The sequence below is a fragment of the Oncorhynchus keta genome, chromosome 29 (genome assembly GCF_023373465.1).
Source record: "Oncorhynchus keta strain PuntledgeMale-10-30-2019 chromosome 29, Oket_V2, whole genome shotgun sequence".
Lineage (NCBI taxonomy): Eukaryota > Metazoa > Chordata > Actinopteri > Salmoniformes > Salmonidae > Oncorhynchus > Oncorhynchus keta.
In genome coordinates this window covers 34,554,601-34,573,055 of record NC_068449.1, presented here as the reverse complement: position 1 = coordinate 34,573,055, position 18,455 = coordinate 34,554,601, and the positions used below count along the sequence as shown (strand labels likewise).

General features: G+C 42.2%; 1 protein-coding gene across 2 annotated transcripts; it reads left to right on the top strand.

Annotated features, from left to right (window-relative positions):
* Positions 1 to 10,313: 10,313 nt before the first annotated feature.
* On the top strand, positions 10,314 to 18,418 carry galcb (galactosylceramidase b). Of its 2 annotated transcripts, none has more exons than XM_035743374.2 (17): positions 10,314 to 10,527; positions 10,670 to 10,738; positions 10,875 to 10,938; positions 11,118 to 11,231; positions 11,381 to 11,520; positions 11,658 to 11,696; positions 12,094 to 12,221; positions 13,697 to 13,852; positions 14,541 to 14,665; positions 14,954 to 15,081; positions 15,559 to 15,648; positions 15,737 to 15,826; positions 16,115 to 16,259; positions 16,402 to 16,582; positions 16,809 to 16,972; positions 17,291 to 17,367; positions 17,554 to 18,418. In XM_035743374.2, exons 1-17 carry the CDS (start codon positions 10,387 to 10,389, stop codon positions 17,695 to 17,697), a joined length of 1,995 nt encoding a protein of 664 aa, XP_035599267.1. In that variant the 5' UTR covers positions 10,314 to 10,386; the 3' UTR covers positions 17,698 to 18,418. The 2 variants fall into 2 exon arrangements, with proteins under 2 accessions (XP_035599267.1, XP_035599266.1); XM_035743373.2 differs by lacking the exon at positions 12,094 to 12,221 and adding an exon at positions 13,371 to 13,501 and having other exon boundaries at positions 10,315 to 10,527.
* Positions 18,419 to 18,455: the final 37 nt, after the last annotated feature.

Below are 18,455 nucleotides of genomic sequence, written 5' to 3'. Positions count from 1 at the left end.
CTCTCAACAGTTTATAAGGTCTAGAATGCTAGCATGGAGGAGGAGGTATGATGGCGTGGGGGTGCTTTGCTGGTGACACTGTCTGTGATTTAATGAGAATTCAAGGCACACTTAACCAGCATGGCTACCACAGCAATCTGCAGTGATACGCCATCCCATCTTGTTTGCGTTTAGTGGGACTATCATTTGTTTTTCAACAGGACAGTGACCCGACACACCTCCAGGGTGGTAAGGGCTATTTGACCAAGAAGGAGAGTGATGGAGTGCTGCATCGGATTACCTGGCCACCACAAGCAACTGACATCAGCCCTATTGAGATGGTTTGGGATGAGTTGAACCTCAGAGTGAGCCAACAAGTGCTCAGCATATGTGGGAACTCCTTCAAGACTGTTGGAAAAGCATTCCAGGTGAAGCTGGTTGAGAGAATGCCAAGAGCGTGCAAAGCTGTCATCAAGGCAAAGCGTGGCTACTTTGAAGAATCTCAAATATAAAATATATTTTGATTTGTTTAGCACTTTTCTGGTTACTATATGAGTCCATGTGTGTAATTTCATAGTTTTGATGTCTTTACTATTATTCTACAATGTAGAAAATAGTACAAATAAAGAAAACCCCTTTCAATGAGTAGGTGAGTCCAAACCTTTGACTGGTACTGTAAATGTGGCACATTTGACCAATATCCCTCAAGTCGTTTTGGATGCTTATGTATGTCCGGTAAATTTCTCAGATGTCCGGTAAAATAAAATCTTCCCGGTCACGTTATTCGGCGTCAAATGTTCCTAAAGGAAACCCTGAAATGTGCATGTTGTTTTTCTGCAGATTTTTTAATATTCGCATAAAAATCTGGTTGACGATTGGATGGAAACCTAAAGACACCCTGATGACTCTGGCAAGTGTGCAAGTCCAGTGTCACTTTGATTATGCCTGCACATCATGGTTCACCAGCAACCCCAAACATCTAAAGAATAAGCTAGACTATATTTTACCAGTATTTTACCAATGTTCCAGCCAGAGAATAATTACTTTTCTCCCAGATAACCCGGTATTTCCCGCCAACACTGGAAGTGTCATTCTAAAACATTCAGTATAAAGCATATTCATATGTCTGGATTTGATTAGAGCTTTGATTGGCATGAAAATGATGCTACCTGAGCCCGATGAGCAATACATTAAGCACATTTTATGAGCCCAAGCCCAAATGATTGTGCCGTTATCCAATACATAGCCTATGATATAGGCTACCACACATTATACAGATGGAGATGTGTAAATTAGACGTGCAGTTCTTACATTACTGTAGCATATGCTGCAGCAAATGTAGGGGACACCATGGAAATAAGTCCCTGACTTATACACTGTACACTATAATTATTTGTGTATGTGCACTATATTTACAAAGGTATGTGGACACCGCTTCAAATTAGTGGATTCGGCTATATCAGCCACATCCGTTGCTGACAGGTGTGTAAAATTGAGCACACAGCCACCCAATCTCCATAGACAAACATTGGCAGTAGAACTGCCTTACTGAAGAGCTCAGTGACTTTCAACATGGCACCATCATAGCATGCCACCTTTCCAACAAGTCAGTTCCTCAAATTTCTGTCCTGCTAGTGCTGCCCCGGTCAACTGAAAGTTCTGTTATTGTGAAGTGGAAACTTCTAGGAACAACAACGGCTCAGTTGCGAAGTGGTAGGCCACACAAGCTCACAGAACGGGACCGTGCTGAAGCCCATAAAAATTGTCTGACCTCGGTTGCAACACTCACTACCGAGTTCCAAACTGCCTCCGGAAGCAACGTCAGCACAAGAACTGTTCGTCGGGAGCATCATGAAATGAGTTTCAATTGCCGAAAAGCCACACACAAGCCTAAGATCACCATGTGCAATGCCAAGCTTTGGCTGGAGTGGTTTAAAGCTGGCCTCTATTGGACTATGGAGCAATGGAAACGCAGTCCAATGAATTCCCTCGGAGGAATGTGGGTTTGGCAGATGCCAGGAAAACGCTACCTGCCCCAATACATAGTGCCAACTGTAACGTTTGGTGGAGGAGGAAAAATGGTCTGGGGATGTTCTTCATGGTTTGGTCTAGGGGAATTCTTAACATTACAATTACATTCTAAAAGATTTTGTGGAAACAGTTTGCTGTTGTAACTTTCCTGTTTCAGCATGACAGGTCCATACATAAAGGTCCATACGTAAATTATTTGTCGAGATTGGTGTGGAGAACTTAACTGGCTTGCACAGAGCCCTGACCTCAACCCCATCAAACACCTTTGAGATTAATTGGAATGCAGACTGCATTCACCTAACATCAGTACCCAAACTCACTAATGCTCTTGTGGCAGAATGGAAGCAAGTCCCTGCAGCAATGGTACAACATTTAGTGGACAGCCTTCCCAGAAGAGTGGAGATGCTGTAATAGCAAAGGGGGAATCATATCAATGCCCATGATTTTGGAATGAGATGATCGACGAGCAGGTGTCCACACACTTTGTCATGTAGTGTATGTATTTCAACTGACAAATAAAATCAATCAATCAATCCAAACTGTGCAACGGCCCATATTGATGAATGGAAAGAGACATCTGTTAGAAAACAACAAAAAGTTAAATGACATTCAGAGATTGTCATGCCAAGCCTTCGATACTGGGTAAACCTAGAAGGCAGTGAGGGATGTGTTTTCGATTTGTCAAGATTCATATAGTCTATTGTGGTGTTGAAAACGCAAACCATGATATTGAAGTGCCCGAAGTCGGTATATTTTATTTATTGGTTGTATGGTGCATTGGCACAGAAACCTGTTGGTGAAAGATCTGTTGCATATATTGTATATAATTATAAATATGTCATCAAAATATTTAAAATCTGATTCCCCTAGCTGATCATTGACTGCAACCGGCTCTGATCGTGAAGTAATGAAACAGGCAGGGAGAGTGAGCTCCTCTGTGGTGGTCGGTGAACCCTCAACCTTCTGGCCCATAGCCCTGCGTGGCGTCGACTGTGCCACAAAAGCAGTAGATATTCAGGTTTATAAACATAGGATCGCTACACTTATTGTTATTTGTGTTCGGAAACATTATTTTGAGATATTGTATGAGGGGGTGGGTGTTCAATTTATTTTACAATACAAAGGGAGGGTCATGTGAAAATATGTTTAACGTTAGGAGAGGGGTGCAAATAGTCTGGGTAGCCATGTTCAGAAGTCTTATGGCTTGGATGTAGAAGCTGTTACAAGCCTCTTGGACCTCAACTTGGCTCTCCAGTACCGCTTGATGTGCGGTAGCACCCTCTGTAGTGCTTTGCGGTCATGGGCCGAGCAGTTGCCATACCAGGCAGGATGCTCTCAACGGTGCAGCTGTAGAACGTTTTGAGGATCTGAGGACCCATGACAAATCTTTTCAGTCTCCTGAGGGGGAATATGTTTTGTCGTGCCCTCTTCACAAATGTCTTGGTGTGCTTAGACCATGTTAGTTTGTTGGTGATGTGGACACCAAGGAACTTGAAGCTCTCAACTTGCTCCACTGCAGCCCCATCAATGAGAATGGGTGTGTGCTCTGTTCTCTTTTTCCTGAAGTCCACAATCATCTCCTTTATCTTGATCACGTTGAGGGAGAGGTTGTTGTCCTGGCACCACACGGCCAGGTGTCTGACCTCCTCCATATGGGCTGTCTCATTGTTGTCAGTGATCAGGCATATCACTGTTGTGTCATGGGCAAATTTAATGATGGTGTTGGAGTCGTGCCTGAATGTGCAGTCATGAGTGAACAGGGAGTACTGAGCACGTACCTCTGAGCGGCCCCACTGTTGTCGATCAGCATGATGGATGTGTTGTTACCAACACTTACCCCCTGGAGCTGGCCCATCAGGAAGTCCAGGATCCAGTTGCAGAGGAAGGTGTTTAGTCCCAGGGTTCTTAGCTTATGATGAGCTTTGAGGGTACTATGGTGTTGAACGCTGAGCTGTAGTCAATTAATAGAATTCTCACATATGTGTTCCTTTTGTCCAGGTGGGAAAGGGCAGTGTGGAGTGCAATAGAGATTTGATCATCTGTGTATCTGTTGGGGAAATATGCTAATTGGATTGGGGCTAGGGTTTCTGGTATAATGGTGTTGATGTGAGCCATTACCAGCCTTTCAAAGCACCTCATGGCTACAGACTTGAGTGCTATGGGCCGGTAGTCATTTAGGCAGGTTACCTTGGGCACAGAGAATATGGTGGTCAGCTTAAAACATGTTATTACAGACTTGGACAGGGAGAGCTTGCAAATGTCCATGAAGACACTGGTCAGCGCATGCTCGCAGTACACGTCCTAGTAATCCATCTTGCCTTCCGGCCTTGTGAATATTGATCTATTTAAAGGTCTTACTTACGTTGGCTGCGGAGAGTATGATCACACAGTCTTCCGGAACAGCTGGTGCTCTCATGCATGTTTCAGTGTTATTTGCCTTGAAACGAGCATAGAAGTGGTTTAGATAATCCATCCACCTCGTCTGGTAGGCTTGTGTCACTGGGCATGCAAGTTTTCATGAAATTGGCGGCTGTGCTTCCCTTTGTAGTCTGTAATATTTTGCAAGCCCTGCCACATCCAAGGAGCGTCGGAGCCGGTGTAGTATGATTCAATCTTAGCCCTGTATTGACGCTTTGCCTGTTTGATGGTTCGTCGCAGAGCACAGCGGGATTTCTTGTAAGCTTCCGGGTTAGAGTCCCGTACCTTGAATGAGGCAGCTCTACCCTTTAGCTCAGTGCGAATGTTGCCTGTAATCCATGGTTTCTGGTTGGGGTATGTACGTACAGTCACTGTGGGGATGACGTCCTCAATGCGCTTATTGATAAAGCCAGTGACTGATGTGGTGTAGACCGAGTCACTGGTGCTTCCTGCTTTAATTTTTGCTTGTATGCAGGAATCAGGAGGAATCAGGAGGGTAGAGTTGTGGTCAGATTTACCAAATGGAGAGCGAGGGAGAGCTTTGTACGCATCTCTGTGTGTGGAGTACAGGTGATCTAGATTTTTTTCCTCGGGTTGCACATTTAACATGTTAATAGAGATTTGGTAGAACTGATTTAAGTTTCCCTGTATTAAAGTCTCCGGCTACTAGGAGCGCCGCCTCTGGGTGAGTGGTTTCCTGTTTGCTTATTTTCTTATACAGCTGACTGAGTGTGATCTTAGTGCCAGCATCTGTCTGTGGTGGTAAATAAACAGCCACGAAAAGTATAGCTGAGAACTCTCTAGGCAAGTAGTGTGGACTGCAGTTTATCACAATATACTCTACTTTAGGCAAGTAAAATCTAGAGACTTCCTTAGATTTCGTGCACCAGCTGTTGTTTACAAATATGCACAGACCTCCCCCCTCCCTTACCGGAGTGTGCTGTTCTATCCTGCCGGTGCAGCGTCTATCCCGCTAGCTGAATATCCATGTCGTCATTCAGCCACGATTCCGTGAAGGATAGGATATTACAGTTTTTTATGTCCCATTGGTAGGATATTCGTGATCGTACCTCGTCTAGTTTATTGTCCAATTGTGGCACGTTGGCGAGTAATATTGATGGTAACAGCCGCTTTCCTTTGCCTTCTGCGGGTCCGGACGAGGCATCTGACTCTTCGTCCTCTGTGTCTTTTCCTTTTGGAAATAATTGATATGTCTGCCGTGTGGGGTGTTTGGAGAATATTGTGTGAGTCCTGCTTGCTGTTGTTGTTGTTGTTGAAGAAATATTAGTCTAATCCGATGTGAGTGATCGCTGTCCTGATATCCAGAAGCTCTTTTCTTCCGTAAGGTACGGTTGCAGACACATTATGTACAAAATAATGTACAAATATCACAAAAAAATAATACATAATAGCACAATTGGTTAGGAGACCGTAAAACGGTGCCCATCTCCTCCGGCGCCATTTTCAGAAACCTCCTGAAGTAAGCTCATCTGCGTGCTCGTTTGCAGTTCGGCCTGATTTGCCTGATTGCAGTTCGGCGTCATAACTGAACTTCAGTGGGCAAATGCTCACCTTCAATTGCCACTGGCATGCTGGAGAAGTATGCTCTTCACAGAGGAATCCTGGTTTCAAATGTACAGGGTATAAATGGCAGTCAGCTTGTATGGCGTCTTGTGGGTGAGTGGTTTGCTGATGTCAATGTTGTGAACAGAGTGCCCCGTGGTGGCGGTGGGGTTGTGGTATGGGCAAGCATAAGCTATGGACAACCAACACAATTGCATTTTATTGATGACAATTTGAATGCACAGATATACTGTGACGAGATCCTGAGGCCCGTTGTCTTGCCATTAATGCGCCACAATCACCTAATGTTTCAGAATGATAATGCACGGCCCTATGTTGCAAGGATCTGTTCATAATTCCTGGAAGCTGAAAATGTCCCAGTTCTTACATGGCTTGCATACTCACCAGACATGTCCCCCATTGAGCATGTTTGGTGTACTCTGGATCGACATGTTCGACAGCATGTCCCAGTTCGTGCCAATTTCCAGCAACTTCGCTCAGTATTTAAAGAGGATGGTGGTGACACCAGATACTGACTATTTTTCTGATCTACGCTTCTATTTTTTTAAGGTATCTGGGACCAACAGATGCATATCTGTTTTCCCAGTCACGTGAAATCCATAGATTAGGGCCTAATGAATGTATTTCTGTAACGGTTGTCGTTGGTGGAAGAAGGAGTAGACCAAAGCGTAGCGTGGTACGTGTTCATATTTACTTTTAATACACTGAACACAAAATACAAAAGAACAAGAGAATAAATGAAAACCGAAACAGTCCCGTATGGTGCAAACACTGAAACGGAAAATAACCACCCACAAACAAAAGTGGGAAAACAGGCTGTCTAAGTATGGTTCTTAATCAGAGACAACGATTGACAGCTGCTTCTGTTTGGGAACCATACCAGGCAAAACACATAGAAATATAAACACAAGAACAAAACATAGAATGCCCACTCCAACTCACGCCCTGACCAACCTAAAATAGAGGCATACAAACGGAACTAAGGTCAGGACGTGACAATTTCAGTTGACTGATTTCCTTATTTAACTGTCAATTAGTAAAATCTTTGAAATGTTCCATGTTGCATTTATATTTTTGTTCTGTAAAGTATGGGGAAATTCACCCACCTCCAATGGACCCACATTTTACTGTCATACTTGTTTCAGCAAACCTGAGAGAGATGGAGGACAGGCAACCATAATGTTAAACAAACTGTAGCTAGCTATGAAGGCATCCACCTACTTGGAGGAGCAGATGACGAAGCTGAAGAAATTTGGCATTGTGCCTTAGGTCCTCAAGAACTGATACAGATGCACCATTGAGAGCATCTTGTCTGACTGCATCAACACCTGGTACGGCAACTGCACCGCCCTCAAACTCAAGGCTCTACAGAGGGTGGTGCGGATGGCCCAGTACATCATTGGGGGCAAGCTTCTAGCCTTACAGTACATTTACACCAAGCGGTGACTGAGCAGCAAGGCCTGGAAGATCATCAAGGACTCCAGTCACCCGAGCCATGGACTGCTCACTCTGGTACTATCTGGCAAACTTTACCGGAGCATCGAGTCTCAGATCAACATGCTCAGAGACAACTTCTACCACCAGGTCATACTAAGGGTCTGGTTTCAATTATGGACTTTTTTGGCATAGAGGAACTACGTCACAACCTACGTCACTACTCCACAAAATAGTAGCTAGCTAGCAAGATGGAGATCACATAGTTTTTTTTAATGTGGCTAGTTTGCATCAACTACCTTCACTAAAACCAAATGCTGCAAACGTTTTGCCTGCAAACTTTGGATTTGAATTGTGACGTTCTGGCATGCCTTCCTCGTCACGGTTGCCTAGGGTTGGGCTTTTGAGACTCGGTTGTCACCACTGAAGTAAAACAAACAAAAACAAGCAGTAGCTAGAAATGTAACGTTAGCTAGCTAAAGTAAGCATTTTCAACATCACCTGTCAAAAAGCACATCCTCTGACTGTAAATGAACAGAGAGGTACATAAAGAACTTCACCAACGCTACTTCATGCTCACTCTTCATCAAGCTAAAGTTATGTTGCTTAGTCTTCTGCTGAATATTTCAAAGGAGTCCTCTTCCCATATTTTTGTCTGCCTTTAAGTTTTCCCACGATAGTGACGTTTCCCATTTCAACCAATCAAATCTCGCTGTTTTCAATTTTGACCTAGTGTACACTACCGTTCAAAAGTTTGGGGTGACTTAGAAGTGTCCTTGTTTTTGAAAGAAAAGCTATTTTTTTGTCCATTAAAATAACATCAAATTGATCAGAAATACAGTGTAGTCATTGTTAATGTTGTAAATGACTATTGTAGCTGGAAACGGCTGATTTTTAATGGAATATCTACATAGGTGTACAGAGGCCCATTATCAGCAACCATCACTCCTGTGTTCCAATGACACGTTGTGTTAGCTAATCCAAGTTTATCATTTTAAAAGGCTGATTGATCATTAGAAAACCCTTTTGCAATTATGTTAGCACAGCTGAAAGTTGTTGTCCTGATTTAAAGAATCCATAAAACTGGCCTTCTGGCTCAAAATGGCCAGAAACAAAGTACTTTCTTAAAATAAAATAAAAGGAAAATATTAAGATGGGCAAAAGAACACAGACACTGGACAGAGGACCTCAAACTTTTGAACGGTAGTGTATGTCAAAGGCATCAGCTGATGGAGGCAAAAAAAAGTACATTCATTTTTGGACCATTATTTGGACGATTTTAGATCTCCCACACCTTCCCCCACACACCGTGCAGTTGTGTGATTCGCTAAAATTAAATGATGAAAAATACTTTACTAAGTAGATCACTCCCATAGAATTCTATGGTGACTCCCATGCCAACATTGAATCTTTGATATGCCAGGCTAATGCTGCGTTCATAACCAAGTGCAAAGGTGGTATTTACCACATACGACTGGGAAAAATCCTAGTTGCCGTCCAAGTGGTAATTACTGGTGGGAAACTCTATTATCCCTGAGCTCCGACTTCTCCAGTGGAGAACGACTGCCCCCTTTCATTGAAACCAAGGAAGTTCAAGGCTGACTGCAGTACTGCAGGCATTGTTAGGGGAAAACAGGATTAAAAATAGCAATCTTCTTGGTCAATCTTAGTGTAAATAAAAATTGTATTTACAAGACCGTCATGGTACCAATGACAGCTTCTAATACTCCAGATGTAAGTCCTTGAACCAATTACTTTAAAATTGCACACAGAAGAAGTTTAAGGATAAGTTAGTTGCTAATTGTACCCCGATCGGCCATCAACTTGAGTTACTCAATGAGAGGAGGCAGCACTGAGCTTCTGTAGCCTGCAACGTCACTTTCTGGAGAAGCTCAACTAAGCATGTTATGTCTCCATCCCCCGCGTACATGTTTTGGTTTTTGACATGCCCTAGCATTACACAGCTGATTCAAATAACCAACTCATCTTCAAGCATTGATTATTTGAATCAGCTATGTAGTTTGGGAAATCTGGCCCTAAGGCAGCACAAATAGATAATATTTGACTAAAACATAATCATTTCAAACCTTGCTTACATTTTTATACGGTCGCACATATCTCTCTATTATGCATGGGAAAACTTTGGAACAGATTTTCCAAATCAAAATCACTTGTAGCTGAGCTGCTGGAGTTTTTACAGTCATGTATGTCCAATAATTAGGAACATTTCGGTAGGCCCCCCCAAAAGAACATTAGATAAAACATTGCATTTGGTCTATCCCATAGAAACGCATTGAATAAATCATACATGGAAAAACAGGTAGTTCAAAAATAAAGCAAAAGGAAGTATGTTTTGAAGTGTCTGTCCTATATCTGAGCATTGGATTTATAATTATAATTTTACCCTGGAATAATCTGTATACCTTTGACATGGAAATGCCCCATTCACTTCCATGCTTTTTTTTCGGCCTGGTAACCGGTTACCTTCACAGTCCCATGACACTTGTATACAAGTTATGACTTTACAACAGGTAATTAGCACCTTTCCACTTGATTATGGTTATAAACGCAGCATCATATGCGCTGTGCGCAATAACCTGGGGAGGAAGTTAATGTTTTCGAGGCATGAGTAACCCACTGAGGTATAATAAGTACTAGTCCAGATGATACAGTCATCAGTAATACAACCACAAGATGCAAGATAAGATTATGCAAAGTCAAATGAAAGCAGAATTCTCTGATACTTGTTGTATGTATAAGAAGGAAAAAGACACTCATGGCCATATATATAAACACAGATAAAAGAGGGGGGTTGTAAGAAAATATAGCAATTCGAAATCATGTAACTCGTGACTGTCACATGATCTGAGCAGGGGCGTGGTTATTATAATAACGCCTGAGTTAACAGTGCTGTCAGACTTTTTGGAAACATTGGTCAGGATGATTTATAAATTATCTTTTGCTATCGCCTTGTGTTTTAGTTTGTGTTTTGATCTCTGTTTTGCCGAGAGCTACGTTTTGGATGATAAAATTGGGTTAGGAAGAACGTTTGACGGCATTGGCGGTTTGAGTGGTGGAGGGGTAAGTAACTTATCCTAGCTGCTAATACCAAGCTAGTAGCTACTTCCTGATTCGACTGTACTGTGAACTAATCAATGAAACGAGTGCGTTGTAAGCTAAATCGTTTTGTCACTTTTCTGCCACCTTTCCCTGTTCGTTTTAGGCAACATCTCGTCTACTTGTCAATTATGCAGAACCCTACCGCAGCCAGATATTGGACTACCTCTTCAAGGTAGCTGCTACATCCGTATACATTCTTATGTTAGGTCTGAATTCCGCATCTCATTTCATGCAAGGTAGCCAGCCAGTAATCTTATCTTGGTGTGAGATCCATAACAGTATGTCACTTTTTTATTTTCTGTCTGTAGCCAAACTTTGGGGCTTCTCTACAAATCCTGAAAGTGGAGATTGGGGGTGATGCCCAAACTACAGGTAAACATTGAAAATGTACTTTTATGGTGCACTACTTTGACCAGGACTATTTTGGGATTAGGGTGCCATTTGGGAAGCATTCTTTGTGTATATCAAAGATGACACAGGCAGAGTGTGGCTTTGAGTTATGAATGTAATGTTAGCTGAAGACCACATGTAAATTCTGTTTTTTCACCTAGATGGAACGGAACCCTCTCACATGCACTATGAAAATGATGAGAACTTCTTCCGAGGTTATGAATGGTGGCTGATGAGAGAAGCCAAGAAGAGAAACCCCAACATCACTCTCATAGGTGAGGCTGAAGGAGCAGTAGACCCTTTCATTGCCGCCGTACCCTTTTCATCCCTGTATCAAACTAGAACTCAAGACCAGTTGGAAATATCTGTGTACGGTGGGGTCTCTCTAACAATAGTCTGTTCATGTTTCCTTTTGTAACTGCAGGCTTGCCATGGGCCTTCCCGGGTTGGGTTGGACATGGGAAGAACTGGCCGTATGACTTCCCTGATATAACTGCATCCTATGTGGTGTCGTGGATTTTAGGAGCCGAACAGTACCATGACCTGAATATTGATTATGTTGGGGTGTGTATTCAATTCAATTTTGTGCGTTGTGTATTGAGAATATTTTAAATATTTTAATTGGATACTAACATGATGTATACACTTACTCTACCCACCTGTTTTTAAAGTTCTCACGTTGATGTTTTATAACTATATAGATTTGGAATGAACGGAACTTCGACAGCAAGTACATCAAGGTTGGTGTTATGTTTTCTGTTCATATTTGTCCAGCCGTTACCATAACACATTGTGAAATGTCTTAGAAGAAAAAGATGACAAAAAAACTGCCACCAACATTTTGGTTTTACTGTTGCAGCCATTAGTTAATTTCTGTTACCGGTGGCCAGTGGCACCTTAATTGGGGAGGATGGGCTCATCGTAATGAATGGAATGGTAACAAAGGACTGGTATTCAACACATGGTTTCCATATGGTTGATACATTCCAGTGACTCCATTCAAGTTATTATTCTGAACTGTCCTCACCTCAGCAGCCTCCTGTGATTTAGGGCTATTGGCAGAGAGAGACAAATTGTTAATCAAAATCTGATCAAGATCAGCTGTTTGCATCTGAGAGCATATCATTTGTTACTAAGGTGCTCCGAGACACATTGGATAAAGTTGGCCTAACCGGTGTGGGCATCATCGCAGCAGACGGCAACTGGGATGTTTCCAATGCCATGGGTGTAGACCCGTACCTCAACGACGCTGTTGAGGTAGTAGGGTAAGTAAGGGACAACATGGACCACAGCTTGCGCTGAAATGGCACAAAACTCCGGCTCACAGGAAATCACTCAGTTTCCTCCATGGCATGGCATGGTATGGTATTTGTCACGTCAAGCTGACTAATGTCACAGGTGTAGTCAATAGCATTCTGTGGGTCTAGAAATGCAATGATCATGCTAAACAAACATGCTCTCAGATGCTTTTGCACTAAAGTATTAAGTTAAAGAATGTGCTATCATTAAACCCAGATGCTGGTCAAGGTGAATGAGGAACTGAACACAAGAGGTTTACTGTAATAGAGTATGGGTTCTCCATGGGTGTGTCTCGCCTTTCAGTTCCCCGGATCTGGTATGTTTGCTTCCGTCACGAGTTAGTTTTGCCACTCTACGATTCTAGAAACCTTGGCAAGCAATAAGGAAGTCTGCGTGCCACCTTTCATAACTTTGATTGCGCTGTTGTTGACATCAGACAAAGCTGAATGTTGGTGGCTTTTTTTTTTAATGCCTGAGTGGTCAGAAGCACAATTACAGTCAACTCCTGATCAATTTAAATTTAGTTTAAAGTGATACTTCAGGATTACTACTTCCCTAGAGTCAGATTAACTTGTGGATGCTATTTTTATATCTCTGCGTGCAGTTTGAAGGAAGTTGCTAACTAGCGTTAGCCTGATGACTGGTCTATGGTAAGTACTAGTACATACCATAGACTTCCAGTCATTGCGCTAACACTAGTTAGCATTGGCTCGCAAAATTATCTTTAACTTCCTTCATACTGGATGCAGAGACATGCAAATGTTATCCATGATTTCATCTGACTCTGGGGAAGAAGATAAAGGGCTTCATTACCATAATCCCGAAGTAACACTAAGTGAATTTCAGTAGACCAGTACCAATTCAAATAAATTCTTCATTATTCTTCTGCATATCTGAATAATCTTATTTAGTGCATATATTCATGACAGTCTCAAACCACAGCAATATCAGGAGTTGATTCCATACTAATAGAGAATGTGCACACTCGTATGTAAGCTACGTTTATTGCTTGACATTTGCACATGTAAAAGGGCAATTTCGTCAATTGTCCTGAATTGTTCTTCAATACAGGATCACCTTTTCATTCACCTCTCTTTCTGACTGTCACTGGTTAGCTGCTGCGGTACACTCTGGATAAGAGTGGTTTGGAGAGGGTCAGAATCATAGCCAGTGATAACCTTTGGCAGCCCATAACCTATTCATTGTGTGTCGATCAAGAGCTGGCCGACGCAGTAGACGTGATAGGGTAGGAGAGTTTCTATTTTGTTTCTGTGTTACAAGAGACCACCTCTGTTCAATTTACTGCATGCGCTTCTCCCATCTATTTAGGAAGTTATTCCTCAGAACTACCGCTTGCACGCACAGTGTTGATTTAGCTTATTCTTTTAAGTGTGCCTTTGTGCTCATCACTTTTTATAATTCCATTTGTGTGACCTGACAGGGCCCACTACCCAGGCACCACCACAGTGATGGAGGCCCTGAAGACCCAGAAGAAGCTATGGTCGTCTGAAGACTACAGCACCTTTAACGACGAGGTGGGAGGAGGCTGCTGGGCCCGGATCCTCAACCAGAACTATGTCAACGGACTCATGACTGCGTATGTAGCTAACTGTCGTAGTTACTGATTTCTACTAAAATCATTGACTCCTGTGCTCACTTTTAATTTCACAACAGAATGTGAGTTTGTGGGATTGGGCTGATTTTAAACAAGACTACTAAAATCACCTGTAGTATTGGAAGGGTAAGAGGTTAGTGCTATGATCAACACAGATTGACCTTAAAGGATTCCCCTAATGCCCGGGGTAAGTGAACGGATCTGTTGGGCTCTAAGGTTGCCCCATTGGGCAGGTGACTTCCAGTTGGTAACCTGAGACAAGGTGCAGCTATAAGAATCTGATAGATCAGTGTCCAAAACGTGCAACCCTCACTCATATAATGGTAGGTATGGGTTGCGTCCCAAATGGCACCCTGTTCCCTACATTGCTCCCGAGTGGCGCAGCGGTCTAAGGCACGGCTTCTCAGTGCTTGAGGCGTCACTACAGCCACCCTGGTTAGAATCCAGGCTGTATCACAATTGGCCCATCGCCATCCGGATTTGGCCGGCGTAGTCCGTCATTGTCAATAAGAATTTGTTCTTAACTGACTTGCCTAGTTAAATAAAGGTTCAATTTAAAATTCTGACCGGAACCTATGGACCCTGGTCAAAAGTTGTCAATTAAAAGGGTTACCTGTTGTCCTTTTTTTGTAAAAGAGTGGTCAGTGAAATATCTGTTTTATTGTTTCAGCACCATATCCTGGAACCTGGTAGCCAGTTACTATGAGGACCTTCCCTTTGGGAGAGATGGCCTAATGACCGCAGAGGAGCCCTGGACTGGGAACTATGTGGTGGAATCACCAATCTGGATAACTGGTAACCCACAGCACTTAAATGGATAGTTCACCCTAACATTATTGTTTCATTATTGGTACGGTTAACTTGCATACTAGCTACAGATTAGCACAATAATGTTTGCTTACCGTGTCACTGTTTTGAGTGGTTATTGCTTCCCCAAAAGTATCGCCAGCTCACATGTGATATTGGCGGCCGTATCCTGCTACAGTACAAAACTCACCAACATGTTTTAGACAAGTATGTGACAACTGCTAATGTGAAAAGGACTAATTTCATTGATTTACATGAGGTAATTTTATCTCCTAGCTCACACCACCCAGTTTAGCCAGCCAGGGTGGACCTATCTGCAAACCGTTGGGCATCTGGTACACGGGGGAAGTTATGTTGCCCTGACAGACAGTAAAGGAAACCTCACTGTGGTAATAGAAACCATGGTCAGTATTTATCTTCCTATACATTATGCCTGTTAACCAGGATCTTTATTCTGAGTAATGATGTATAATCTGAGTAAAAGGCTTAATCCTATTGTTGATTGTACACTGTGCTATGAACACTTTTCTAATTTTGAATAAACAATTATAGTAAAGCCCTTTTTAAAATCTCTGAAACTTAACTTTTAATTCTGCTTTTGACTGGAATGAAAACCTGAAGAGGACATTGTTGACTTTCTCTTTCAAATTTTCAAATTTAAGCTCTGCTCTCTGGAGCCTACAATCTAAGCTTTAGAAAAGCAAAAGGAAGTCTCGTGAGCAAGCAGCTCACTTCTACTTAGCTTTCTGCTGATGCAAGGATGGTGTAGCCAGAGTGGTTTGCGCTTCAGGCAACTTTACTATTTCTTATCCCATAAACACAAAAATATCTGACTACTGGGCTATCACCTTAGTTTATACATTTATTTGTCTTCTGTTCAGACTCATGATAATTCTGTGTGCATCAGACCTCCACTCCTGCCCTTCAATGTCACAGCCCAGAATGTAACATTCCAACTCAAGGGATCTTTTGTGAGTACTGTCGCGATCCCCTGGGACTTTTCTGCCCACTTAATGATTGAGAGGCTACTTTGTCTGAGTACGTGTTTCTCTGTCCTAGGCTTCAATCAAGGAACTACAGGTGTGGCAGTCAAAGTTTGACTTCAAGACTAAAAAGCCGTTCTTCTTCAAGAAATTGAGCCCCTTAAAGGTAAACGTACTCCTCTGACAGAAATAACTCTGCAATAGGGCACGCCAGCCTCTAAAAGATTATGACAAGAGTGTCATCCTGTCAGATATCATGTCTTTGGATCTTGTTTTTAGAGTGAGTGTTGTACAAAGTGATATTACTCCCCTGTGACATTTCACATCTCCTCACTAACTTTTTTTTTTTTTATGAGTGGTTTTGTGATTTTTAGGTTGAAGATGTTTTGATGTGGGCATTTTTTTTATTGACTACATTGTCATGAGTTTCATGCTCCCTCCCTCCCTCTGGTAGATTTATGATGGTTCGTTCACCTTGAGCCTGGATGTTGATGAGGTTTACACTTTAACCACCATATCCACTGGGCAGAAAGGGACATACCCTGATCCACCTGCCTCTGGCCCATTCCCTAAACTCTACTTTGATGACTTTAATGTTGGTAAGTGCATTTTCAAGCTAGAAGTGTCACTATCTGCCAAAAACAACCTGCAAATGATCCGTAAATTCTAATTATAGTTTAAACTATTAATTAAATGCTTTTGTCTCGCTCGCTGCCTTTCTCTTTTTCACTCTCTCTGCAGCCAACCCTTCCTTCTCTGAGGCCCCATACTTTGCTGACCAGACGGGGGTGTTTGAGTATTACATTAACCTGACGGACCCTGGTCCTCATGTCTTCACTTTGCGCCAGGTGGTCACACAAATGCCTGTTACCTGGGCAACAGATGCTGACCAGACCATCAGCGTCATTGGAGACTATAAATGGTGAAAGGGCAGGGGTCAGGGCCGATGCCAACCCTTATCCTGGAGGGTCGAAGTGTGCACTTTGTAATGTATTGTGTATGTACAGTAGTTTCAGCAATAGGCCTTAGATCCTCTGCTCAAATCCACAATGATAGTAATATTACCCTGGTAAGGAAAACAGTTCAGTTCAAGAAAGTGGGCATTTTACTGTGTGTTTTTGTAATGTTGCATACTGTATGTTTTCCAGGCAGAACCTGACAGTGATGTGTGATGTCTTCATGGAGACGGTGAAGACTGGAGGAGTGTTCATCGCAGCCAGAGTAGACAAAGGAGGGCAGTCTGTCCGCAGCGCCAAGGGAGTCTTCTTCTGGGTGTTTGCAGATGGCTCCTACAAAGTCACCAATGACCTAGGTCGGTATTTCAATCATAGACATACACATTAAAAAGGCTAGTTTCCCCGACACAGATTAAGCCTCGTCCAGGACTGAAAACCATGGTCAAAGGATAATCTCCTTTTGACTGTCACTGTTTAGTCCGTGACGAGGCTTGTCTGGGGAAACTGCGCCATAATGTTTATACCTGTATATTCCATTTATTGGCACAATGGACAGTTTTTAACATCTCGTCCCGTGTTTTATGATTCTTAAACATTCCTTATCAGTAAATTATGTATTATTGTAAAGCACAAGGTGGTGAGAAATCAATATGCCATGTCTTATTACTCCATAGTTGGCAAGACTGTACTGGCAGAGGGTCTGTCTGGAACGAGGGCGTATGGCTGGCACACGTTAACGCTTACAGTCGAGGTATGTTTACAACTTCAATCTCTGAAACGGTACACCAAATATTTCCAGAGAAACCTCATGTTCATCATCAAAATGTGTCTCTTTCCATTTTGTATTTCATTTAAATGACTTCCAGACCTTTTGTAGGGTGACATATTGTCTGACTATGGGCACATTAGCTATACTAAATAGATTTGTTTTTTTCAGGGGGAGTATGCCACAGGGTTGCTGAATGGATATCCACTATGGAAGGATGCTGTGGTATTGGGACCAAAGAATGGCTGGGCTGCCATAGGAACACACTCATTTGAACTGGCACAGTTTGACAACTTTGCTGTGGAAGTCAAATGAGAATTTTTCTATAAACCTTGGTCATTAATTAATTTATTGGCACAATTATGCCTCTATGAGCCCTTAAATGTGACTGTGTAAAATGAGAATGGTGGCTTTTTTTTCACAAATATTTTTTAAAGGGATTAATTTGGATTCAGTGCCATTTCACTCACAAATATCCATACTTTCTATTGTTATTGTGTGTGCGCAAGCAGAGACTGAAGAGGAAGTGAGAATCTCACTGGCATTCAATGAACTAAGTAGACCAGACCCAGTTGCTATTGCATTGGTTTCTATGGGATAGCCACCCCTTGGGATAGCCACCCCAAATTATTATTTTTTTTTTTTGTCAACTGCCTGAGTAATAGTTGCACAATTTAGCAGAAAGTGTTATTCACAGACTTTTCACCTAGTCTGCTCTGGGGTTCATACCAATGACCCTTTCGGTTACTTGGCCCAACGATTTTTAACTGCTAGGCTACCTGTTAGTAAGACCTCTTCATTTATCCACCATCTTAAGTGCAATCCTTAGCTTTAAAGATTGTTGCTTTGTATGCTGTGTATGCTGAAGTTACTTAACAGTTTGGATCTGAGAATTACTGTGATTTAATTTTCTGTTAAGCCTTTGTTTTGTCTTTCCACTGATAAAATAATCATTGCCTAATGACTGTTAATATCGATTTTTAAGGAAGTATGACAATTAATACTCTTTACAATAAAGAGATGGCATATTTTGAAACTGACTTTTTTTTGTGCATATTTGTTAAGTTTGTCAA

Coding starts and splice junctions, on each gene's coding strand:
- galcb (XM_035743373.2), top strand. CDS start 10,387: ATGATTTATAAATTATCTTTTGCTATCGCCTTGTGTTTTAGTTTGTGT. Junction 10,528..10,669: donor GCGGTTTGAGTGGTGGAGGG/GTAAGTAACTTA, acceptor TGTTCGTTTTAG/GCAACATCTCGTCTACTTGT. Junction 15,649..15,736: donor TCCAACTCAAGGGATCTTTT/GTGAGTACTGTC, acceptor TCTCTGTCCTAG/GCTTCAATCAAGGAACTACA.